Genomic DNA, 25,921 nt, shown 5'->3' on the forward strand with positions numbered 1-25,921 from the left:
ATTTTAGTTTGAAAATGAATGTTGTATAAAATCAATATCAACCTACCCCGTATGAAACAGGCCTCATTTGTTGCTATAGGACCTTAAATGAACTGGTCCAGAAAAACCAACACTTACAAATAAGACAAACAGAAGCCTTCAATTTAGTCTTGATTTTATATCAGAAATACAGCTCTCCTAAGCTGATGACAAATCTTCTGTGGGCTATATCCAGATGAATTAGATTCTGATACAGTTGCCTTGGAAGAATAGTGAGCACTAGACAAAAGATAAAAATGGCTTGGTTCTACTTCAGGCTTTCCCAGCTTTCTTAGTCATGTGTCCTATCCACCACATGTTTCTCGGCCACCTGAGGTTAGGCATGGTCATCTGACTTGCTTTGGTCAATGGAAATATGACCAGCAGTGATGTGTCCCTTTTAGGCAGAAGCTTTAGAATCAGTGCATAGTTTACACTGTTCTCTTTCCTTCTGTCATGATGACAGATGATGTTCTAGAAGGCACTTACTTGTCTGTCACCCTGCATTCCTAAATAAAAATGACATGGAGCAAAACATCCACAGTGGAAACACGGGATGAATAAGAAATAAATATGCTGTTTTAAGCCATTGAAATTTGATGTTTGTTACTGCAGCATAACTTAGCCCAACCTGACTGATATACAAATTAATGAGCTGTGTGACCTTGAGCCAGTCTTTTTAGCTGACTGTCAGCTTCTTCATCTGTAAACCTAAGACTAATCTCTAGACGAGGGAGGCTTAATCTAATGGCCCATGAGTGGGCTTCAGGATGACAATGAACCCGCAAAATTATAGGTAATATTTTGTGTGCGTTTGTGTGTGTGTGTGTGTGAGAGAGAGAGAGAGAGAGAGAGAGAGAGAGAGAAGAATTTTGTATTTTTCTGGGATGAGGTTTCATAGCTTTTCAAATTTTAAGAGAGTCTATGTTACTCAAAATGAGGTTAAGAACCTGGATAACCTCTATGGCCATTTCCAGCTCAAACATGCTTTATTGCATTTAGAGTACAAAAAAAAAAAAAAAAAAAAAAAAAAAAAAAAAAAAAGCTAATTAGGTTCCTCTCTGATCTAGTATTTCAGGACTTGGCCTCAAGTTAGATTTTATTAAGGTTGTTTCCAAGTAAGTTTAAGAGTTCTGCTTTATAGAACTGCAAATATCAAAATCTCAGGAGGTATTCCTGAGTGAAAAGAGAGCAATTTTTTTTTTAAGATCAATACCAATTTAATAACAATGGTTCTTTACATGGCCTAACAAAACATCTCTCAGCCTTTTAGAGAATAAAGAAAAATGCAAGTCTTTGCACTAAATCTACTATTGAGATAAAACAAAAACATAATAAAGAAACTGTAAACAGTGCAAGAAACCTGTATTTAAAAATTAATTATAGTTAAAAATTAGTTGGACAATTTTAAAAATCATGGGATAGTTATTCACAAAAGTATTCACAGTAGGACTTCTTACATCAGAGCAATTCTTTTTAAACTAAAGAAGGAAAGGTTCTTCAAAACTTGAAAACGAGGACCCAGACCACATTTAGTGGGCGGGACAGAATGGGACCTATGCCTGGTAGGAAGAAGAAAGGGTCACTCTTCCAAAAATACATCCCCGCACATAAGTGACTACCTGAAAGGCCAGAGTATAATTCTTTAGCTGAAGGCAAGAGCTCTCTTAAATATGAAGACGATTACATAGACTAGGTTAGTAGGGAGAACATGTGTTTTATAGATAAACAGCGTGGGTTCAATATGCTGTTTGTTGGGCCACAGTTTTCTCATCTGTAGCATAGGGACAGTAATACCCAGCTATAACAGGGAGAGTCTTAGTAACTAATAGATAATATACTCAAATAGGGTAACTGAGGAGGGTTTAATGAGGGACTCTGCATAAAGCTGAGTTCAGGGTTCAGAGAAACTAGCAAGGCATGCTGAAGCACTCTGGGAAGGGTTGAAGCTAGGAGTCCTTTATTACTACTAGATCTGAAGGGACAAGGGGGGAGAAAACAATTCCTACAAAAAAGAGAGAGCTACAGCTGTAACTATAGGAAAGGGCTACACAGCAGGAGTTGCGGCCTTCCAGGTGAAACATAGATACTGTTCATCCCTGGTGGGGAGGAAGTGGGGGGGGGGGGGGACATGCCTTGAGCTTCCCCTCCTCTATCCTGCTGGTGCTTCCCACTGGCCAAACCCAAGTAGAAACCAGCGGTCAAGGAAGCCCATTGATATGGTTCATAGAAAGTCAAGCTCCTGGGGGCAGAAAGAAAGAGAGAGCAAAGTAGAGAGAGGATATGGAGAGGGAAATGAGCATTCCAGTTCTTGGGGGTCATTGTAAAGATTCAAAGAGATAACATTTAGATGCACAGGAAGTGTTATACAAATAGTAGCTTTTGGTTACTCTTAAATTAACAAGTAGCTCACATTCTTTGCTAAAAACAGATTCTGATTGGCTGTGTGGGGAGAGAATCCTTGGCCCCTGAGAGAGTAGGGAGAGGGGACACAGATAGAGAGGGATCCATACTTCAGAATGGCCACTTCGTTTAGGAAGGTGGAGAACTGTTTCTGAATGCTTTGACTCAGGATGAACCAGCATATTATGCCGCAGGGACAAAACATCTGAGTCTTGTCTGCTGTTCCCCTGAAAACTATTTCAGATGGCCATACTCAGCCCTCAAGTGCCAAGACAGCAGCCCTTCTGTGACACTTCCTGCTGCAATCCTGAGTAGTTCCTGTATCTCCGCTGTTTAGGAGAGACCCCTTTCTCAGCAACGAGACCTAGAATACAATCAGCTCTTTATGTCCATGTCAGGAGGCATATTTCCAAAATACTGACTTCTTGTTCAGCTCGGCACCATTTGGATTGTGTGATGCTCAACAGCGGTGTTCATATTATGTTACGGGAGCTTGGTTACTAAGTGACGTAGACGTACTGAGCTCAGGAGTAACATGCAAAATGCGGACAGGCCTTGGTTAATCACTTCTCACTCTGCAAAGGCAGATTCCCCCAGAGAGCTTGTGGGACTACAGTCTCAGGAGACTTTCACTTTCTATGAGAGGCCTAACGTGAGGAGAGACAGCTGATGTTGAACTTACTCAACTTCCCTTCTTCCTTCTCCTTGAAAAAAAAAAGCCTCTCCTTCATGGGATAGGGTCTGGGTGGGACTGTAAATAGGTGACCTGAGCTGGACCCATCAGATTCTTTCCTCTAGGAATTTGAGTTTTCAGAGGAATAACCCAAGTTTGGGAAAATCATGGAAACTAATTGATCCCATTAGTAGTACCTCAAAAAAAACGACTCAGTTATTTTTGCCTCCTATAGATCCATAGATCCCCAAGTAAGACTGACCCCCATCTGTTAAGATCTGGTTGCTCAGCATTTCCTTTCATCCCTGAGCTACCCTGTGTCCTTTTAATTCATTATTCTTTGGCTTAAGCTTTTTAGCTAAGCCAGACCACACAGGATGGTCCAAGTGTGAGGATTGACAAGAATGAAGCCTTGGACGATGTGTTAGCATGCTTTCCCTTCAGTTTACCCCCAAACCAGCCAACAAGCAGTGCAAATGGTATACACCAGGAAAGAATACATCTGAGTGAGTGGGTCCTGGTCCTTAATAGAGGCATTGCTGAGGTTCAAAGGACAGAGCATCCCATGTGAAGTAAAAATCCCGCTTGCCATATCTTTACACTGGAGTAAGGACCAGGTCAGCATTTGAAAGTCTAACTGTGGCCACGTAGGAAGAGCTGAGCTACTCCACTCGGTTATCTTTCCCATGGGCTTCCGTGGAGCCTCTCATAGGCTCAGCTGTGCCATAACACTGTTGGTCAAAGCCCATCTCTGTCCCTTCTGACCAAACATCTTGACAAGCACAGCTGATGAATTCTAGCTCCTCCATAATCTGAGTCCAACTTCCTTTCTGTCTTATTACCTACGGTGCCCTTCCACCAACTCTTCTGGATTATTGTGGGGAAAATACGTTATGTAGGTTATCACTAATCCTTTTAACATATCACCTAGATGAGTATTATTTTCCCAGTTTATAGATGAAAGAATGAAAGCTCAGATAAGAGACCAGGGCTTTTCTGCTGCAGCACAGGACCTCAAACCCAGGTCTCTTTGACGTCGAGGTCCACACTCCGGCCTATCCCACTCCACCTGGTTTCTGACCCCAATTCTGATTCGAATGATTTTGAGTCCTTGGATAATTCACTCACTTCTTTGGGCTTTTTTGTGAGTAAGTACATCATTATATCTTTCCACAAGATTTCTGGGACAAAATGGATAGGGAATAGATGAGAATACTGGGTTAGGTGACAGAGTGGTTTCTGATAACTGGGAAACTATGCAGCTATTTCTATTCTTTTTGCATTTTGTAATGGCCACTTTTTAAAAAAATGAAACACAAACATTCTGTCTTGGGTTTGGATTTGGAAGTTCTCCTACCGACTCCAAGCCAATGAAAAACTCCAGGCTTTTCTAGCTATCTATCTTATCTCTCTGTGTATTTATGCATTTCTTTCTACATTTGCTGGCCAAGGGTTAGTTGGAAGGTCTCGGTGGCAGCTTCTCTTTTCAAATTACTCCCTAAGCATCTCCTACTTGATAGTAAGTTGCTGGAATCACCATGATCATTAGCCTGGGATATATATATATATAATTTTTTTTTTAACAGGAATTTATTGGGGAACAATGTGTACTTCCAGGTCTTTTTTCCAAGTCAAGTTGTTGTCCTTTCAATCTTAGTTGTGGAGGGCACAGCTCAGCTCCAGATCCAGTTGCTGTTGTTAGTTGCAGGGGGTGCAGCCCACCATTCCTCGCAGGAGTCGAACCGGCAACCTTGTGGTTGAGAGCCCATGCTCCAACCAACTGAGCCATCCATAGCCTGGGATATTTAATGCTAGTTTAACACTTATCCTAAGCCCTAAAGTAGTCAGAAACTAAGGATTCTTTTGTCCTATTTCCTGCATCCCAAGTGTATTCAGGTGGCCAGCATCAAGTAGGACAGAAAGGTGAGCTTCTGTGACCCGGGAGCCACGCTGCATCAGAGAACCTGTCCTTTCTAGAACAAAACCTTAAATCAAACAACCCTGAAGCAGAGGCGCTTCTCCTACGTGTTAGTTTTCAACTCAGACAAAGGAAATAATTGGATTCCTGCACTGAGCTCTGTGATCTCCTATTGCCAGCTGCGTGGCCATAAAACCGTTAACTCCTTGCAGAGCGGTTTATTTGGGCAGCAGGAGGAAGTAAAAAGAGAAACACATCGCTCATGGCCAAGTGAAAGGGAAACATTTCTTAAGTGATGGAATGTAAATTCCACTAACACGGTATTCATCTCAACTGGCTTGAAATTATGGTCAACATTTGAGGACAAAAGCCAGAGAACTTGGAACAGAGCAGATTTCCTTCCACCTTCAAGAGCAGCCCCATACATCACATGGTGGTTGCAGGGAAAGTGTGTGGAATTCCAGCTTCCGCTGCATCCTTCTCTCCTGACTCTTGGCTTTCAATCCATCTCCAAGAGGTCATTATCCACCCAGTGAGAGAGGAAGCCAATCTCTCCACTTCCTCTGCTTACATTTGCTCTCTACTCAATGGGGCTTTTAATGGCTAACGGCTCATAAGATCCTCCCCGGTCAACGTGAATCGGACATCAACTGAAGCAAAGGTAGGGGCTGGAAAAATGCAAAGGCAGAGGCAACACATCCTCTGCCCCTAGAAGATTCCAATAGAGCACTTTGAACTAATTAATAAAAAGGTGACAGGTAAGTGAAAAATACTGATTGATAAATAGGGCAAACTGAATGTATCTCTGTTTGCGGAATCATACAAGGACCCTCACAGGGCAACTCACTGCAGTCATTTGTAATTTTCTTACGGAAAACAAGACTCAACAAAAATCAACTCTTCCCTTCTGTTTAACGATTTAAGGATCAGTCAGATTTCAAGCTGATGAGAAAACTTCCAAGGGGGTGACTAGTTATGGGTATCGCTCCAATTCTTCAGGAGTGTCCCCCAGAATTAACTATGCAATACAAATTTGAGCTCATGGAAGCTGGATCTTGTTTCTAACAGGGCTAACCCCATACAGGCAATAGGCCAGACAAAAGTCAAAGTTTAAGGAAAATAGCTGAAGTTTAAAGAGTATCTATTGAGACTCCTCCTTTTTTTAATCCAACCTTTGCTGCATTATCCTTCAAATGTAGAGGTAGCACCTTGTCACTTGTTTTAAACATTATGTTTTCAACTACTTGTGGTTATGACAGTTGAGGTGATGAGGAGCTCTGTTTGAACAGCTGCTCGCCATTAGCAGAGGACATAGTCCTTTCTGCACCTGGGGGTGGGGGGGATTCTGCAAAACAGGCTGACACCCTTTTTTCCCTTTAGTCCAAGTTAGTTGACCTTGGTCTTGCATCCTTTTGCTCAGCGCTTTCTTCTATCCATAGAAGGTTAATTCTTAAAAGAATTTTCAAAACATATTTCCTTTGAGAACTTTTTATAAGCAACATGGGTTTGCCTTGCCACCCTCTTGGAGTTTTAATATTTGAATTTAAGGAATTTGGGAGGAAGGGGGCTTGTAGTTGAAGAACTTGGATGAAAGCCTCCAAATGATTGTCCCCTATTCTGTTAGTGAGCACCAGTCACCATTAGGGATTTTTCATAAGCACTATGAAAATAAAGAACCACAAAAGTCGAATGTCAGCCAGGAAATAAATAGGTTACATTTAAGCAGATGGTTAATATTATGGGGAAGGATGTCCAGATTCATGATTTTCTTTTTCCTTAACAGCAGTATCAACAAAACAAGGCAACCCTTCTCGGGCATTTGAGGTGAAGAACTCATGGAGCTCATATTTAGGCTGACCTCATGGCTAATTTCTCAGTCAACGATTGCCTATCAACCATCACTACATGGCTTGACTGTTGCTATAAAGAGACTTGCATTTTCTGCCTAATGGGTTGATTTATTTAATTGCTGGCTCCCACATTCATCAGCGTCATTAAAATTGTTTCTTGAGTCTAACCAAGTGAAACATTGTACTTGGGTTTGCAGTTTTCCCTCCAAAGCTAATTAATGTCTCCAAATGTCCTCTCTGAATTATAACCAGGAATAGTTACATGCAGTGTTAGGCTGATAGTAGTCTTTTCATCCCAAATAGACTAGCCATCTGCTGGTGATGCAATAGTCCACATCTGCTAAAGGAATGAAAAGCAATTCCAAAATAGGGGATAGGGTAGAAAGTGGAAGTACCACTGTGGACAAGAGGAGGGAAGACTGAAGAGTCTAAGGGACTCACCCTCCCCTCCACCTTCACACCAACTTCCAACACCAACTCAGCAGAAGGCATCTTCAACACCATTTGTTTATTTAGATTTGCCAAACGGTAGGCAATTTTCCCAAAAGGTTGCACTAAAAGGTTATCGGCCATGGAGCCATGGAGGATGAAACTACTCAGCTAAATCCATTAGGCATCAATACACGGATGCCACATAATTATAATGGGGTGAATATGCATAACTCACAACACACACTTCGTAGAAATGCAAACAGCACCATCATTACAACCTCACACACCCAGAAAAGTATAAGTTTTGGTGCAGCATGGCCCGCCTCAAACAGAACCAACAGCTTCATCAGTGTTCAAGCTAACACTTCACTAGTTCCAACACAACTGAAATCACCTACAGAGAGATACTGAGATTTAAGGGATTTAAATGGCAATTTTGCCTACGTTAGATGCCTGCCTTAGCGCCTTTGGAATCTAACCCCCACGTACTTTGCAACCTGACTCTATCCCAAAACTGAACGCGCTGACTTCTGAAGCTAAGTGAGTTTCCCATGGTGCTTCACTCCTTCATCACAGACACCACCATTTTTCACCAGGACAAATGCTATGATAGTTGGCATCATCATTAACTTAACCTCCTCCTTTGTCAATAATATTCAGTTTGGGAGCATGCACTCCATGCAAGAGACTGTGCTAGATGTTGTGGGGGATAAAAAGAAGAGTGTAAAACAGTCCCTGTCTCTATCCATTAAGGCCGAAATGGAGCAGAGTAAGACATGTGCACATATGAAAAGGTAGTTACGGAGATGCCATATAAGGATAAAATGGCTGTGGCAATCACTCGGCGTGGGCAAAGGGGGGAGGCCTTAGGCAGCGAGGCAGCCACTGGACTGCCACGTAAGCAATGCCCTGCAATCACAAGGGTCTCAACATTTTCTCAAGTATCTGTTTATTCACAATTGGTCTTGAAGATGTTTCATTTGTGCAGATTTGTGCCACAGCCATGGTCTTATACTCATCCGTGACTAGGTGCTCCACCTCCAGGCTTCTGTTTCTGTTCTTTCTAAATCTAGTGCTGGGTTCTTCCTTGAGCGCATTCTAGTTCTTTCATGTCTCCTCAGTGTCCTCATTTAGACAACCCAAAATTACAGAGCAGGCATTCCTTTTTTAAAAGCTGCTCTTCTTAAGTGAAAGTCCCTTTTAGAAAATGACACTAAACTCATTTTACCCTTCTCTGATTAAACAAAAAGAATCCAGTGGATATGTCTGAACATGCCCGTTTGTTCCCTTTCTCTGATATTGTGAATTCCAAGGTGACTCAGTCACTCCCTGCCATGTTTCCCATACCTTCTGTTTGACCAACTGGCTTTTCCTTTCTGGTCGGAGTTCAGTGCAAGTTCTATTCATTTTGTCCTCTAATCAGCTGTTCCACTTTTAGCAATGGGAGCCTCCCAACAGATGTCTGGAGAGTTAAAGTTATGACATCACCACATGACTATTACAGAGTCAAGCGGTCCTTACCCCTTCACCACTTCTCTGCATCCTTTCATGTCTGCCCACAGGTTTCCATATACAGTTCTGGACTTTTTCCACATGGTATTTTGTAACATCTAGTGCTCTGCCTCGAGTCGGGGGCTGGGGCAAAGAGAGGTTAGAACACCAACTGGACATAGGTTCAGGGATGGGTTGGTAATTGGGGTCTAAACCAATCTGCCGGTCCTGCAGGCACACAAGCAAAGGGCAAACACTCTGCTTTAGTTTAGGGGGGCCATGTGGTTTCAGGAAAGAAAGCTCCACTAGAATATGTGACTGAGGTTATGGCCACATTACATTTTACTCCATAACTAAAGTGATTGGTCAGAGGTGAGCAGACTACTAAACATCAGGACTTTGGTTGGCCATGTTGGGATGAAGTTTCTCTTGCCTGTAGAGGTGACCCAGGAAGCCCGCAGGTCAGGAAGCTCGCGTAGCCATCTTGGGCCCACAAGAAAAGCTAATTTTAGATGAATTTGACACCATGGAAGGAGAAATAGACAAAATGAAAAAAGCTAGGTTCTTGATGACATCATTGAGCCACAGAACCGAGCCTTCTTTGTGGCTCCGCTTTACGATTCTCAGTTCCTTTTAATGTTTCAGCCTGTATGAGTTGGGATTTCTATTCAAAATGTGTCCTTCCAGTCTAGAACCTGATCTGAAGTCCTGTTCCACTAAGTTTTAACAATAACCAAGAGACTGGGTTAAAATATTAAGTTTACTTGGTTTAGTTTTGTTAACTACCAATATTTCTGTGTATTAAAAACCTGGGCAAAAAGAAATGGTTTGTTTGTTTGTAAATTGGAAAATGTCAGTGGAGAGAGAAAAAATTAAGTTGCAGCATTCACAGTGTTATTACAGAGACAGGTATTAGGAACTAGTCTTGGCCAGGACGTGGTAGAATTTTTACTGAGATGAAAAGGAGATTTGAGAAGATGACAGAGAAATGCCCAGTGGACAAAGGTCAAAAGAAAAGATGGGTGACCTGTGTCAGGGATAGAGGGATGGGGGAGCTCTTACTGGTGTGGAAGACAGAGTGCGAGGCCCAACAGGCAACTAACGTGATGGCTGTTGGTGGCGGGACAACACATGACGTGGGGTTCAGAGTTTATAGGGAGTCAAATGCAGTCAGAAGAGGACTGAAAGACTGAGAGAACAAAGAATGACTGAGGGATGAGAGGGGATGTAAAGAGAACAGCTGAGTCAGGCAGGAACGAAGGATGGAGAGTTGGAGAGGACAGCATATGGTCAGCGAGGCAGCTCTGAGTTCTATCTATTTAAGAGCCTCTTTGTCTTCTACCCTCTGCCTGGACTCTATGACAACTACAGGAAGTACAAGGAATCATTCCTTCAAAATGCTGTATTTCACCAATGCAACCTCCACCTTTGCTTCCATGGTCTCAGTTTCAGTCTTAGGCACAAACATATCATATCTGGGCAAATCGCTTAGCCAAATATCAGTGATGTATATGGAATTCCATTCCTCCTCCCGCCAGCCACGTACATAAACATCCACCAATCTTACAAACATCCATAAAAACAAACCTGCAAAACATCCCTTTTCAGATGTCAATAGTGGGCCCAAATCAGAAGGATTGGATTCTGCTAATAAACTTTATAGTTCTCTTCCCAAGACTTTCCTCTTATTAAACCAATTCCATTTTCCACTACAACAGGAAAAGCAACTTGTAAAACCCCTAAGTGGCCATAGAGATGATCTAATCGACCTTCCTCCCCAGGAAACGGATGCCCAGAAAAACATAGAAATTCATACAGTCAGCTAGTCTCCAAGCTGCAGCTTTGTGGTGACCTGAGCCCTCAGCCCGGGTTTGTTCCTCTGCATCACGAGCGCCTCTTTTCAGCCCACTTCTTTCACCAAACTACGCTTTGCCTGGGATTTATCTTTTATACCAAAATCTATCCAGGTGATTGGTCTGGGAGTGGGCAATTGACCCAGATTGGTAAATCAGAGTCTCTTCTCTAAGATTTTAGAACTGGAGAAAAGGGGGGGGGGGGAGAGAGAGAGAGAGAGAGGGAGGGAGAGAGAGAGAGAGAGAGAGAGAGAGAGAGAGAGAGAGAGAGAGAGAGCAGAGAGAGGCAGAGAAACAAAAATATTTCTAGAGAGTCACAACTGTAATATTTAAACCCAAAAGCATTGGAAGAGTAGTTTTTTTCCTATCAGGTGAATGAGAAAAGCAGAGCTAAACTCTGTTTCAGGCCCTGGTTCCCATCTGCTTCTGGCTGATGAGCTGTAATACATCCCTGCCCTGGAATATTCTAAACTGCCTCCTTGCCGTTTTAATAAATTATCCTTTTGCTTAAGCTAGTTTTTGTGGGTTTCATTCACATACAATCAATAGATCCTGATGAATAAGACCCAGTGCTGAGATGTGATGACATGGTTTTGGGGGAAACACGGCCTTGGGAGCTCACTGTCTCACCCACCACCACCCACCACCTTTAGTGCCTCTCTTCTGTCAGCAAATACGCAGGAACTGACCAAAAAAGAAGGGTGTTTTTAAATGCCTCCTTTAAAGTGTAAGGAGGAGGGTCTGAGATCCCCTTGCTAGTCTCAAAAATAGCTGTTCACTCTGCCTTCTCCTACATACATCTCGGAGAAGAAATAAACCAAGGAGCCGATTGCTTTAGTCATTTACAAAATTATGGCTAGAATTGGAACAAATGAAAGCAGAAATGCTTACTCGTGGGCTAAATACCACAAAGGCCTGCCACAGACTAGAATTTATATGACGATGAATTAACGCATTGTCTCCAAAAATTAAATATGCATGTTCTCCTTGCCTCCAAAACACAGTCTCTCTCTCTCTCTCTCTCTCTCTCTCTCTCTCTCTCTCTCTCTCTCTCTCTCTCTTTCTCTCTCTCTCTCTCACACACACACTCCTTAGTCAGTCTTAATGTCTCATGTCCCACTCTGTCAATTCAGTGGTAAGAAGCCAGACTTTACTGAGATTGCAGCAATGCTTACATGGCAGAGAAATGGCCATCAGATGATAGAAATAAATCCGACCTGAGCTAATACAGGGCGGACAGCCAAGGGTGCCTTTATTAACTGTCGGTGTCGGGCACTGTCCCAGACAGAAAACACTCCCTGGCCACATGCAGCTTCTCTACCATCTAACGTTGGTCAGTTTTCTTAAGCAACAAAAATAAATCTGAAATGTATTTGCTTTAACCACCCTAATGAATGTATTCTACACAAAGCAAACCTACTCTCTTGCACAATTTTAATAACATGCTAAATTTTTAATAAGAAATTAAAGGAATCTGATTTTCTAAAAATGTGCCTGCTCTGTTTATTCTCTAGAAGAACTGAAGATTACAGATCCCAAATTTAAAATACCTTAAATCTATGTGTTCTTTACTACCTAAACTGGAAAAGAATTTGTGAGAGCAGGGAACATAACAGTGCCATCTTTGTTTAATTAAAAAATACTCAACATTCAAATACTTTGGATTCAAAAATAGTTACTTGCTGTCGGTCAAACCATACAAAAATGCTGACACATACCTACCCTGAGCTTTAGGAGTGTGGGATCTGGAGTCAGGTGGGACTTGCTTTCAGTCCTAGCTGCATTACTTACCAGCTCTGCATAATTATTTAAGCCCTCTGGGCCTCAGTTTCAATATGGGTACATGGGGGAGACATATCAACCTCATGGAGTTGTTGTTATACCAGGTCCTCCACCTCACACCCCACCAGGTAAAGGGCAAGGAGAACCCTCAGACACTCTGGGGAACCAAAGGTTCTCTTTTCTTCTCTCTCCTCAGAGTTTTTCTAGGCCAGGTTTCCCTTTTGTATAATTAGGCCCAAAGAACTGCCCCAAGCAAGAGGGATGAAAGTCATTACTCAGGCACTTCAGAAAGGAAGACCAAGAAATCTATGCATGAGATAATTTCTTCAACCCAAACTTATGTGCAATATAGAACATTTTCTTGCTTCTTTTATGTTTTTTCTGGCTTTTACAAGCATACTAAGTAATAGTTCCCATTTGCCTACTAAGACAAAGCAAAATAAAAGCCCTGTTCAACTCTTCCTTATTCAATCTAGATTTGCAAACTTGCCAGGGCTCATAAAGCATGTGCTTAAATTCTTATTCTCACCCACCCCTATCCCCTATCCCCTACCTACTTAACTGTACCTCCATGACCCCTCTCTCCCCTTGGAGATGAGGTAAGGATCCTTCAGAAGATGCCATTGGATTCATCTCATGGCTAAGTCAGCCCAGCCTGGCTGACATCACACCCATCCAAGTGAGCGATGATTTACTAATGATTTACGTCACGAGAGGGGAGGCAGGCTTGTCTCCAGCCTCACGTAACCTTGACAACAATCTTGCAGTGCAGTTATCATTTTCCTCACTTTACATATGATGTATCTGTGGAAACGAGATGGAACCGCTTCCCCAAGGCCCCATCTCTATCTGACTCAGCTCACCATGCAGCCTGAGGGCTCCTTATAGAGGATAACACACATCCTATCACTCCTTGGTTTCCCAGCACAATGTCAGTCAAGTCCAGACTCTTCCCCACAGCCTGAGAGACCTACTATGGTCAGGCCTCTGACTGCTCCAAACCAGCCAGCCATTGGCAATCAGTAATGCTGATATAAATTTGCTAATAGGAGCAAATTTGGGTAGTATCATATCAGGTAATAAAATGTAATGTTTGGGATGGTTCCTTCTGCAGGGCGGAAATCTATTGTCTGCATTCTTGCTATGGGCCAGAATCATTTACATTGTTATCAGTTTTCTCCAAGGAACTTTTATTCCTACCTATAAAGTGGCATGATATCCATCAATAGATAGACAACCAAAGGTATCACTTCCATGGAAACAGCTAATCCCCAAAGCATCCACGAGATAATGTCCAGCACTCCACTGAATGGACATGCAGTCATCTCGTTCGCATATTTCCAAGACTTCGACAATTTTTCCTGACAATAACTTTGCTGTACATTGGCTTTGCATGTAGTCGAAAAAAGATTAGTGTCAGGTCCTACTTTCCTGTGCAGAAGCCAAATCCGTGGTTTGGAAGTGGTTCAGGATAGAAGGAGGAGAGGTAGATTCTGCTGATTTGGGCAGAGATGGCATTTCCAAGTTCTCAGCTCTGAACAATGCCTGGTACATGACGAGCACTCAATAAACATTTGTTAAATATATGAGTGAAAGCACAGAGTTGAGAGAGACACACCTGGGTTTGAATCCCAGCTCTGTCATTTATTAGCTGGGTGACTTTGGCCAACTTAATTATCAGAGTCTCAGTTTCCATACTTATAAAAAGGACATAGTAACACCTACCGGGCAGGGCTTTTGTAAAGATTCAAAATAGTGTTTATGAAGTATTGCACAAGGTGCCTTGCATGTTATAGGCTTTCAATACACAATAGTTATCAGTTTACATGTGGGCGATCACTTACTTTATCCATATAGACAACCAAATATCTCCTCTGAAAATCTGGTGAGGGAATGTTCAGCCATAAATTCTTCCTTGTTTTTTTCCTAATAATAAAAATCATAACCAAAGACAGGAAATCAAATTAGCAGATTCTTGGCAACAACAAGTCAATTTTTTTTTAAATTTCTTTTTAGTATGGAGAGTGCTAACGGGGATATCACCAATCCCAAAAACACTCAACCCAGAGCCAATTCTTACCTATCCACTCTCCTCTTCCATATCATTTTGAAGCAAATCCTAGACTTTATAAGAGAAGAAAAACTTTCCCTCTATCCTCTTAGGTGCCGTGACTAGAGTCCTGTAAATTAAACTGACAAAAGACAGATTAAAAGGAGAGAAGGCATATAAATTTATTCATTTTTAATTTTACATACATAGAGACATCACCGAAGAAGTGAGTACCTGAAGGAGTGGTGAAATGTGAGAGTTTATATACCATCTTAATAGGGGAAGAGGAGTGAGAAGGAGCAGAGGGACATTTTTGGGAGAACAAATCACTTCTTAAAAGGTGAGAAAAAAGGGCACTTATGAAAACACAAACAATTTTTTTGGAAAGATAAGTGGGCTCTTAGGAGACTAGACGGAAGATTCCAGTTTGTGACAATGGCTATCTGGGTGTAGAGTTGACTTCTCATCTCCCAGAAGAGAAGATTAGAGTTGCTCTACGGATGAGATTTATGACAATTGCGTTATTCTGGGAGGCACCATTTTTTAGGCAGATAACAGGTTTCAGGAACTCAAATGCCTTCAGCTACAAATCATTATACCTAAGTTGTGTATTTTGGGGTGGCATATCTTGATCCCCTTCAACATCATATCACTTCATCCATGGATGAAATCAGTTGTTTTTAACAGGCAGCTCTGTATGTAAAAGAGGCGTTAGGAGGACAAGAATTGTCTGAAGAAGAATTGGAGGGGAAGAAACACACTCCAGTGTGAAACAATGCAATCAATGCATGGTAAGTGACAGCATTCAAAATGCGCTGCCCCAAAATACGGCACCATGGCATATTAAATATTTTAAGCTGAAGAATGTTTACAAAATGGCAGAAGCAAGAAGGTCTCTTTGACCTTCCCCAGTTTTTCTCCCCTGAAACAGGTTATAAAACCCCCAGGTGAGAGGTGCCCTCCTTACACACAGGAAGTATCTCCAAGACACAGGGACACAGAGAGCAATCTGAATGAACAGGACTTACTAAGTTTACTACACTTGCCTTATATCCTTTGTCCTATCGTATTTCTCCATGACTGTCCACTCTTCATCTAACCTAGCACAAAAACGCTCAGGTTTAATCACTTCTTTGAATCTTCCTTTCCTTATGAAAGCTCCTGTGTCTCTTAAAACTTCTATTAAATGACATGTTCTTATATTAAATGTATGTTCTTTTATCCTATTAAACTTTGTCAGTTTAATTTTTGGACCCAGCCCGGGATCCTAAAAGGGTCAAGGAAAACTTTTCGCCCTTACATAAGCCTGAGATTCTACTGAGATTTGATTTATATCAAGCTCAGGAGGTAAATTAAGTTTTTCTGGTCATTTAACTGGCAGATAGATCTATATCTGACAGGCCACTTTTATCTTTCTCCCTCTTCTTCCTGGGGGCTGATCGCTTCCAGAAAGTCACTAAATGCTTAGGGCAGGGTCACTACAGGTGCTTATTTGGAAGTTATTCCAGTCTAGCCCCTAGAGTAAGTGAAATAGAAATTCAGTTGAAGAGAAGTGAATGATTTCTATAATGCTGCTCCTAAGGAAAGAAAGTAGACTCAGAGACTGTGTCTGGGAGTGGTGGGTGCTTTAAGGAGAGCTGAGAGACCAGAGATATGAAATTCTAGGTGGAGGGGTGTAGGGAGACCTTTTGATGAAATTGCCGGCGCAGGAGCCGTTCAGAAGCACGGACCCCAAAGCTGGGCGTAGGGCGAAGGGAGGTTAAGCTCAATGTGATCCTGAAGAGTTAGGACTTATTATAGATAGTGTAAGAGGCCAATACAAATAAAAAATAAAAGGCTTAATTCTCCCTGTGGAAGATAAAGGAAGAGATTTTTGTCTTTCCCATCCTTTTTCTCAGAATTTCTTTCTCTATCCTTTTCAAATGTATGTTAATTTCTTTAATGGCTAAATAAGCCTCTTGACAGTCTCACAATGCAAGAAAATTTCAAGAACCTGGAATCCATTTCTTTGGAATGTAATCAATAAGAAAATAAGGCCCATCTCCCAGTGCCCTAGGAGGATCTGGGTCTAACTTGTTACCTGAACTCCAATTACAAAACCTATGTCCTATACCCTCCACTCAGCTATATAACACAGTGAGAGTGCTCTGCATTTTTGAAATTCCTTCAGCGGGTCGTCTGTGATGCACGCCACATTCTGGCTTAATGCTTACTCAATATTAAAATTGTTTTATTTCTCTTCTACCTTGTGGAGAGGTTTTCTGGGCTGTTTTTAATTATATTTTCCCAATGATTGCTTGAAACCCAAAGAAATGGACGCACTTGAAGTCCAGGTGGAAGGTTAGTCATTTTCCAAAGGCCGGGGAAATGGTGAAAATTAGCTCAGATTTTTACTGGAAAGTAAAAACGAAACAGAGAAAGGCAGTGAGGGAAAATGCAGCATGGTAGTTCAAACAACATATTTTGGTCTCAGATATTCTTAGGTTCAGGATCTAGTTTTAGCACTTACCTGTTAGGCAAGTTACCTTCTCTGAATCTCTGTTTTCATCTGTGAAATAGGCATAAATAGTCCCTACCATAGAGTTTATGAAGGTAAGGCAAGCAATGCACTTAGTACATGCCATCCCACAGGCCGAGATCCATAATTCTTATATATACATACCATATAATCCTAGCTATAATAACTCCTGGAAGTTATAAGAAAAATCTGAATTAAGTTTAAAGTAGTGCTGAACTACCTTTAAAGACAAATGCCTGCTGAACTGTGAGGGAATGATCTGTGCATGTTTCCAAGATGACCTGGTTCTGTAGTAAATCACACGGAGCCATAACAGACAGAGGAGGAGAGATTTAGGAGAGATGCAGAGGATTATGGACTGGGATTTTGTCAGAATCACTTCTGAAGATCTTTTTAAAATCCGGATTGATTCCTCAGACAGCAGCAGTAGAAAAATACCCATGCATTGTAAAATCTGCAAGGAAAAAAAAAGTCCAGTATGTAGGTGACACTGGATTCACTTTTGTCACATCCCTATATAAGAGGAAAAAAATATTTTCCTTCTATCCTTCCAATTTCTTGCTTGGAGCCTCTGTTATGAAAAACAGATTAACGAGAGAAAAACAAACAGAAGTTTATTAACACATACGAGTATATCGCATGTATGTGGAAGAAACTCAGGGAACTCAGGGAAGTAGATAGCACTTGAGCTAAAACACCCTCTTCAGTTAAACGAAGAATGGTGTGGGGGAGACAAGTTATGGGAAAGTCAGGAGGAAAAGGACAGACAGTAAACAAGGGTAAGTTTTGTTATGTAGATTTAAGTGCCTCTCCATTAATGAGAGTCTGTTAGGATTTACAGCCATCTTTCTCTTCCTGGTGGTGGTGCTGGTGGTGAGGGGGACACCTTACAAATAGTGATTTTCTTTATAAATGTAAATTTCCCCTGTAAAAAGGCAACTTCTACTTTGTTTTCAGAGCTTCTCCTGTGTCTGCTGTTTCTCAAAGTACTCCATATGCCAAAGAGGCGTATTTTGGGGTGGCATGTTCTGGTTTGCTGTCTCGACCTTTCCACGGTCATCTGACAGATGTCAGGAGGACATTGTGGACTCTGGTGTGGTAAGTATCATTCACCCGCAGACCATCAGCATTAGTAAGTATGAACCTAGACTGTGTGGGGACTCCCCGCCTGGAGAGTATGCCTGCCTGTGGCATGAGACATTTCAGTGCATTCTCAAATATAACTGGCATTCTTAATCATTTCTAAAATAAATGAGGTGCTTTTTTTTTTTTTTTTTTTTTTCCTATGTAAAACGGGCATTATTTCTTGGAGCTCTCTCAAGTGCTCCAAAGTCAGTACTGCAAAATGTTGACAGCGGAGCCATAGAAACCTCATAGGGAAGTCAGGATGCCTGGTGAAATGATCAGAACTTTGTCTGAGACTCCAAGAACTGAGGAAAGAAACTTCATGCTCTGGTAGGTTTCTCCATAGACAAGGGGTCCTGTGACAAAGCTGGCTTTGTAAGGAGGCCATAGCTCTGGAGCTGGGCCTGCCAGGCTGACTTCTAGGCCCAGAAGTGCGTGAGTCCCAAGGCTGACGACCCCAGCTGGAAAACTGGAATGTGCTAGGGAAAAAATCAGGGAGGGAAACAAAAAAAGGCAACTCATTAAATTGCCTGCCTGCTACATAAAACACAGATAGATTTAGAGACAGGGAGGAAGTGTAATTTCTCAGATCCAGAAATAGTGATTTCAAGAGCGTTCATCATAAGGGATCTGCTTCAAAGGTGGAGGACTAATCCTCCACTCCCAAGAATTTTGCAGGGAACATATGTGCACAGATGCCACACACATCTGTTCTGAACTCAATTAACATAATCAGCTTGGGTGGGGGTGGGGATGAAATTTTAAGGCCTCAAAAATAGCACCAGTGGATAGAAGAGCTATTCAAAGGGGAATTTGTAAATGCCTTGGGTTGGAATTCTGAACTTCTGGCTAAAAGAAGATGTAGTGCTCACTGCACAGCTCAATCTGTGTTGAACAATGAATCTTAATGGATTTCAATTTGATGATCAACACATACAATTTATTCTGTCACTTTAGCTATAAAGTCAAATGTAATCATTGTTTTGGTCATGTACGATACAACAAAAAATGCAAAAACAAAAACACTTCGCTTAAAGAAGCATCTGTAGCGCCTAGGTACATGCCCTCTATAACACTGAATTTGAAAATATTTTGTAATTGATGGCAGAATTTACTAACTACAACCTAGAGTTATTATACTTCATGACTTTCTTTTCCCAACAGAATATAAATAAGCGAATTCCAATGAAGAGGCTTTTTCTATATTCGGGATAGTACCTAACCTCCATCTCCATTACAAAATGGCCAAGTGCTAATTCTTCTTCCCTATTATCAGATATGTTTTCCAACGGATGCAATAATGATATGAGCCCACAGAGTGCATAACTCTGTTCAAGGTACCAGGATTTTGCAAACTTCTTCAAAAAGCAACATCAGGCCTCTCGCTAAAGTAAGAGGAGTAATAGTGAACCAACAACAGTAAGAACATTGTGCGAGCATTTAAGTTGTTATTCAAGGGTATTATTATTATTATTAAAATCATACTCTCACCCTGCTTTCCTTTAATCATATTGAGTTCTTCTTTTAGTTCATGAAAGGGCATTTCCACTGGATTTTTCCATAAATCATTCCTAGACTTTGAATCTTTCAAAAATTTTTTTGAACTTCTGAGGGGTGACTTTTACTCTCATGGTTCCTTAGCAAAGATTAATGAGACTTCAAAGGTATGTACCACTCATTCTATTCATTTGGGGCCATATGACCCTTTCATTTATATGTATTTTGGCCTTTACTATTTTGCTCACAGTACTAGCATCACTGCTTAACAATAAACATTTGAAACTATTACTTTATATAAATTCTTTTTAAATGCCGGAAAGATGGTAGACACACTTAGAGGAATTACTAAAATAATATTCAGTGTCAGTGTTATACCGCTATCCAGAAAGGTCTAGAGTCATGCTCTTGCAATTTATAATTTCAATTGAGTCCTAACTGATTATGACTGTTGAGTACATTCCAGGCAGATGGGAAAGCTTGGCCAAGGATATGGAAGCAGTAATATGCAAGGTCCATTGGAGAAACAGAAAGTTGTCCAGTTGGGCTAAATAATACAATAGATACAGGGCGGTTACAATAAGAGATAAGGCTGAAAGGAGATGCTCAGAGCATAATTGAACGGTTGAAAGCCAGACTGAGGTATCTATACATGATTCTGAGGGCAAGTTAGGGCATGGTGAATATTTTTAAGCATGGACCTTGCATGATTCCAGCCAGTCTTTAGAAAAACAAATAGAGCAATGCTTAGAGAAGAGAATGGGGGACTTAGGGGAGGGGAGGGAATTGGAGCCAGTATTGGAGTCAGGGGGCCTGGTTAGAGTAATTACATTTCTACTTGGATAGCCTCAGGCTTCTCAAACCTAAGATGGCCAAGGCAGAACTTCCATTTTTTCCCCCACCAAACATACTCCATCCTTAATCATCTCCATCTCAATAAATGGCACCACCATCCACCCAACCCCTCCAGTCAGAAACTGGAAGTTGCATTTGACGTCTCCCTTTCTCCTATCCTCCCAAGTGACCCATCAGGAAGTCTTCACAGTACATCCCTGATCCAGCCAGTTCTCTTCATTTTTTCTGACAATACCCAAGCCTGACATACCTTCACCTAGACAGCTGCAACAACCCCTGCCTGATGTCCTACTCTTCACATTCTCCAAATGGCACCCAGAGAGATTTGCTTAAAGTGTAAATCATATTGTATCAGTCTCCTGTTGAAAACCCTCCAATAATTGTTCATTGCATTTAGGAAAAAATCCAGACTTTTTATCTCAGCCTAAAAGGCCCTACGTATTCTGCCCTCTGCTCAACCTTCAGATTTAATCTCCCTCCTCCTCTTATTCATGATGCTTTAGCCTTCTCTGTGTTACTTGAACATACCAGGTTCATTCCCCCCTCAGGACCTTTTAGTTTCTGGTTACCAGTAGTATAACTCTGAAAACAAAAGGCAGTGGAGTAGCAGCTAAGTCTCATTCTTTCATTGTGAATTTTCACAGGGCCGGGATGTCACTCATTAAATCTATACATAGCTTTTCAACGGCCACATATAAAGATTTTTGGTTTGTGGTTGCAGCTGCTATTGCAGAAATTGACTGTAATAAAGAGGGTCATCTTGTGGAAACCAACCCCCCAAATAGAAGATTCTCCAAGCTTGTTTCCTCCCCTTGACTCTCTGGGGTGACTTTTAGATGACACAAACTGGAATATCAAAGGTGGTAGTGGGAGGGGAAAAGAGGGGTGAGGTTTCCTCTCCAAAGGCCTGTCCTGAGGCTGCAGGGACTCCCCCCAACCCCCGGCTCTAACACTGTTCCCTTCGTCATGACAATTTCCCTATGGAACACTTGGTTCATTCAAATATGCAAAGTTTCTTTACTTCATGTTATTGTAAAAGAATGTGCCCTTGAAAATGTAAACATTTCTTCCCTTTTCCTACTATATTTCTCCTCCCAAACACATCCCCAACTAAACCCACCCTTAATATTTTTGAATATATATACTCGAAACACTTTCTGTGCATATATGCATCAGTTACAAATGAACAAATTTTACCAAACCTATGTGGCTTAAAACAATCTTTTTTTTTTTTTCTAAGTTCAGGGATTCTATAGGTCTGGGGCTAGTGAGGATGGCAGGCCCCGCTTCATAATATCTTGGACTCCACTGGTTAGTTAGGAAGACTCTCTGATTTGATGCTGAGGACTGAAACCATCTGAAGTTTCTTTCACTCACATTCTGGAGCTTGAGATGACTCAAAAATTAGGACTGCTGACTAGACTACTCTACCTGCTGAAAAACCCCAGGCTAACAATAGGAACAAAGGTGGCGGCTGTACACCAGGCAGAAGGAAAAGTATCCAACTACCGAGGCTCCCTGGTAGAAGGGAGCACAATGCATTAGGGGTAATGAGAGGTAGCCAGGGAAGAGACGTATACACACACACACACACACACACACACACGCACGCACGCACACGCGCACACACACACGAAAGAGAGATTGAGACCGAGACAGAGGAGTACCAGGTGAGGGGACAGATTCCATCTGCCCTTACGACCCAGTTGGAAATTTGTTTTATCAAGAACAATGAGGAGCCAGTTAAAGTCTTAAGCAAGAGAGTGAGGTTTGGGGGGTTAGGATTCCAACCTATCTTTTTGAAGAGGACACAATGCAAATCATTACAGATGCCAACAGCATTCCACTGTTGCTAGTTCCTTAGCACTCCACGTCTCTTGCAGGTTACCCTGAGTTTTCCTACACTCTATAAAAGTTCCCTTCACTGAAGTCCCTTAGGTTAAACCTTTCAAGTGTGCCAGGGACTCTTGCTCTGGGACCCTGACTCATACATCCATCCTGAAAGGTATTTAATAAACCAAATAGACAGGACTTGGTGATGGGTTGCAAGGGTGGGGAATGTAAACGAGGGGGGAAAAAGTGTCAGGTGTAATTCCCAAGTTTCTGCCTTTGTGTAATTGATGGGAGTGGTACCTTTCACTGATATCAGGCACACACAGAAGGCCCACTGCAAAGGAGATAACGATATATGTTGAGATATAAAAAGAACATATAAGGCACAAAATCAAACAAACAAAAAAAGCCTCAAACAAATGCTGAATGTCTATGCATTATAGAGTTTTTGTATATAATGTCAGTACGGATTCAAATCCTGGCTCTGCCACCAACTATTGGAGCCACCTAGGACAAAAGACTTCATCTTTTTATTCCTTATTATGCCCATTTTTATCTGTAAAATAGACATCATACTATTTGCATCATTATGCTGCTGTGAGGACTGATGAGTTGAGCCACGAACTGCCTGACATTCACTAAGGGAACAATAAATGCTGGTATTAGTCAGTATTGCTTTACACACTAACTTTCCATCTGGAGAAAGTACCACCCACAATGAAGGTTTTGAAAGGCTTCACCTGAATGTTGTCTAATTCCAATTTTCCACTGAAAATTTAAAACTATTTTAAATTTAGTGCAGGATTGGGAAAAAAATTAGTTGCCAGCAGGCTTGTACTGCTAAAGCTTTCTCTTCTCTGTTTCATTTTGAACTCAGTAAGCCTATTTCAAAAAGTTACTAACCTTGGAGATGTGGATAAAGTTCAAAGTAATGTAGATAGTTTAGGAAGTCATGGGGGCTTTGGAAAATTATGTAGCCTGACCTCTAATTTCTGGATGAGGAAATTAGGACCTGAGAGGTTAAATGACTCATCGGAGGCCACACAACCAGTGGCAGAGTTGGGACTAAAATCCAGGCCTTGGGACTCATAAACTGGCTCTTTCATCTCCAACATGGCAGCCAGCAAAACAGTCCAGAAAAATGTTTATTGCACATATTTAAAAATTTATATAATGAATCTAGCTCCTTTCTAAAGAAAGATGCAAGTTAAAATGAGGAACAAGGGACCAAAATAGAAGTTCAAAAAGTATTGGGTTTTGATAAATGCACTCTAAGAATTCTTTTGAAAAATAGATGAATGATGGCATTTAAACCTTTAAATATGTATGTTCTTAGCAAGGTGTTTGACTACTTTTACACACGGGAGTAGACTTTTTCTTCACATTTCTGAACTATGAGTCGCCACTTTTTGAGTTTTATTTTGACGACTTGGTGGTCTTTTTCCTGTGCAACAACCAATTAACTTAATGCTGTATTCAAAATTATGCACCCTAAACAGATTCTATTTCAAAGAATTTTGACACAATGAAGCAATGGAATGTTGAGGAGATGGTTATATACCTTTTTATAATGAACCTGGTTTTTGAAGATTGAGTTAAAAGCTTTTAAACATCATAACTTGGTCAACTGTGTTGCAATATTTGTGTGTAATTATGTGAAACCAACAAAATCAGTTTTCCTGCTTAGATAGAAGGAAAGCCACAGATATAGTTTATTTCTTCAAGTCATCTATTCTACTGCAGGAAAGAAGAGATATAGGAAAAAGAAAAATTTCAGGGCAAAATTGAAGAAAAAATTAAAGTACACTTTCTGATATTGGGAGAAAGCGATATAATTTTTTGTATTAAAAAATGTATTAGGTTGGTGCAAAAGTAACTGCAGTTTAAAAGGTTAAACAATAAATTGCAAAAGCCGCAATTACTTTTGCACCAATCTAATATGTTGGGTAGACATAATATTTAAGAGAAAAGCCAATCTAACTGGATTACGTTAAAAGGATTTTATTATCTAAAGACTTGGTATCCATAGCAACTGAGTCACCACTATGCTTACTCTTTCCATCCACAACGAGAAAAAATAAACATCCAAAGGGCTTGCTGTTTCCTGACATCATTTTAGCTTAGCTAATAAATTACAGTTTGACTGATGCATCTTAACACACTCCACTGTTGCTTTACTTTTGAAATATGACCCTATAAAAGAAGAAATAAGAACAGGTAACGAAACACAGGAATGAAAACTCAGCTCACAAGGGAGAGTTGCAATAACACATCCAAGGAGGGAAGGAGTTACTCTCTGAACTTGGCCCTAGGCTGGCCGATGTCCAAAGTAGAGAAGTGTGTCTTGGGCTTCTTGCAAGCGACAGGTCACCTGGTCCTCTATCCATGCAGACCCTGTTGGTTTAAAATGGAGTCCACACCCAAGCAGACCAACCTCAGACAGACTAAAGATATTCTAAACAGAATGTCCAACCAGTGGCAAATGTGTACCTTTAGCATATATAACTAATTGCTGTTACAGGATAATAACATTTTTTCATTCATTAAACATTTGCTGCATGTCTATATGTACCAGTCACTACCGTGTTTCCCCGAAAATAAAACCTAGCCAGACAATCAGCTCTCATGAGTCTTTTGGAGCAAAAAATTAATATAAGACCTGGTATTCTATTCTGTTCTATTGTATTGTATGATATTACTTTATATTACATTATATTATATGATATGATATTATATTATATTATATTATATTATACCCAATATTATATTATACCCAATCTTATATTATAGTAAAATAAGACTGGGTCTTATATTAATTTTTGCTCCAAAAGATGCATTAGAGCTGATTGTCTGGCTAGGTCTTATTTCCGAGGAAACATAGTATGTAAGGTTCTGAGGATGTTAAATGTGAATGCAGCCGTCCCACCTGACAAGAAGTTCACATTTTGCATAGAATCTAGATATGTCACATTTTCTATTAATACTAAAAAGGATCATTAACATCCACCTATGATGGGCACATCATTACGTAATATCCTTAGCACCCAGGGCAGTTTTTTGCTAACAACTGACAAAATAAACTTTGGGTGAATATAAGAAGTCAAGGGAATGATGAAGATGAAGGTAACAAACACTATCTAACTTATCTGTAAGAGGAAGGTCTTCAAAACACAAAGCCTCAAGTTTTAGGTAATGAAATGAATGCAATTTAAAAAATTACTATAAATATAATTAAAGTTTGCAAAAATTGGTGGTAAAGCTGGGATTTGAATCCATGCAGTCTTGCTCTAGAGATTTTTGTGCTTAACCACTGTACTGTGCCACCCTGTAGAGCAAAGCAGAACAGGAAAGGAGGACAGAGGTGAAATTCTTTCTACAGATGCAGTGATTTCAAAAGAAAACCAGTCCAAAAGTGCAAACTGCAAAGTTTTAGAAGCCAAACATACAGTTCTATTAATTTATTCACTTATAACTATTCACTTAACAACCATTCACTTATTCAACAAATATTCATTGTGCCTCCCTGAGCCAGGTGTTCTTCTGGGCACCGGGGTTTTCATGTAAAACTCATTAAACTATTGTTTTCATGGTCTTTTTTTCCCCCCATAGGATTGGCTACTTTC

General features: G+C 40.8%; 1 protein-coding gene across 6 annotated transcripts in view; it reads right to left on the reverse strand.

The window, feature by feature from the left end:
* The window catches only part of CFAP95 (cilia and flagella associated protein 95), a 138,096-nt gene that overhangs the window by 16,928 nt on the left and 95,247 nt on the right, over positions 1-25,921 (reverse strand). For 3 of the 6 annotated variants that reach the window (XR_016019425.1, XR_016019426.1, XR_016019424.1), the window contains exons 6-7: positions 14,501-17,442; positions 14,265-14,346 (exon numbers count right to left, since the gene is read on the reverse strand). Coding sequence is in view for 2 of the 6 variants with exons in the window: in XM_074330543.2 (XP_074186644.2) it covers positions 17,146-17,442 (297 nt within the window). In the remaining 4 variants the exon portion in view is untranslated. Of the gene's footprint in view, positions 1-14,264; positions 14,347-14,499; positions 17,443-17,585; positions 18,593-25,921 lie in introns of those variants that run through there. The other 3 variants (XR_016019427.1, XM_074330543.2, XM_088793373.1) reach the window with 3 other exon arrangements.

Source organism: Rhinolophus sinicus, chromosome 16 (genome assembly GCF_057876585.1).
Source record: "Rhinolophus sinicus isolate RSI-liver-muscle chromosome 16, RSI-T2T, whole genome shotgun sequence".
NCBI classification, from domain to species: Eukaryota; Metazoa; Chordata; class Mammalia; order Chiroptera; family Rhinolophidae; genus Rhinolophus; species Rhinolophus sinicus.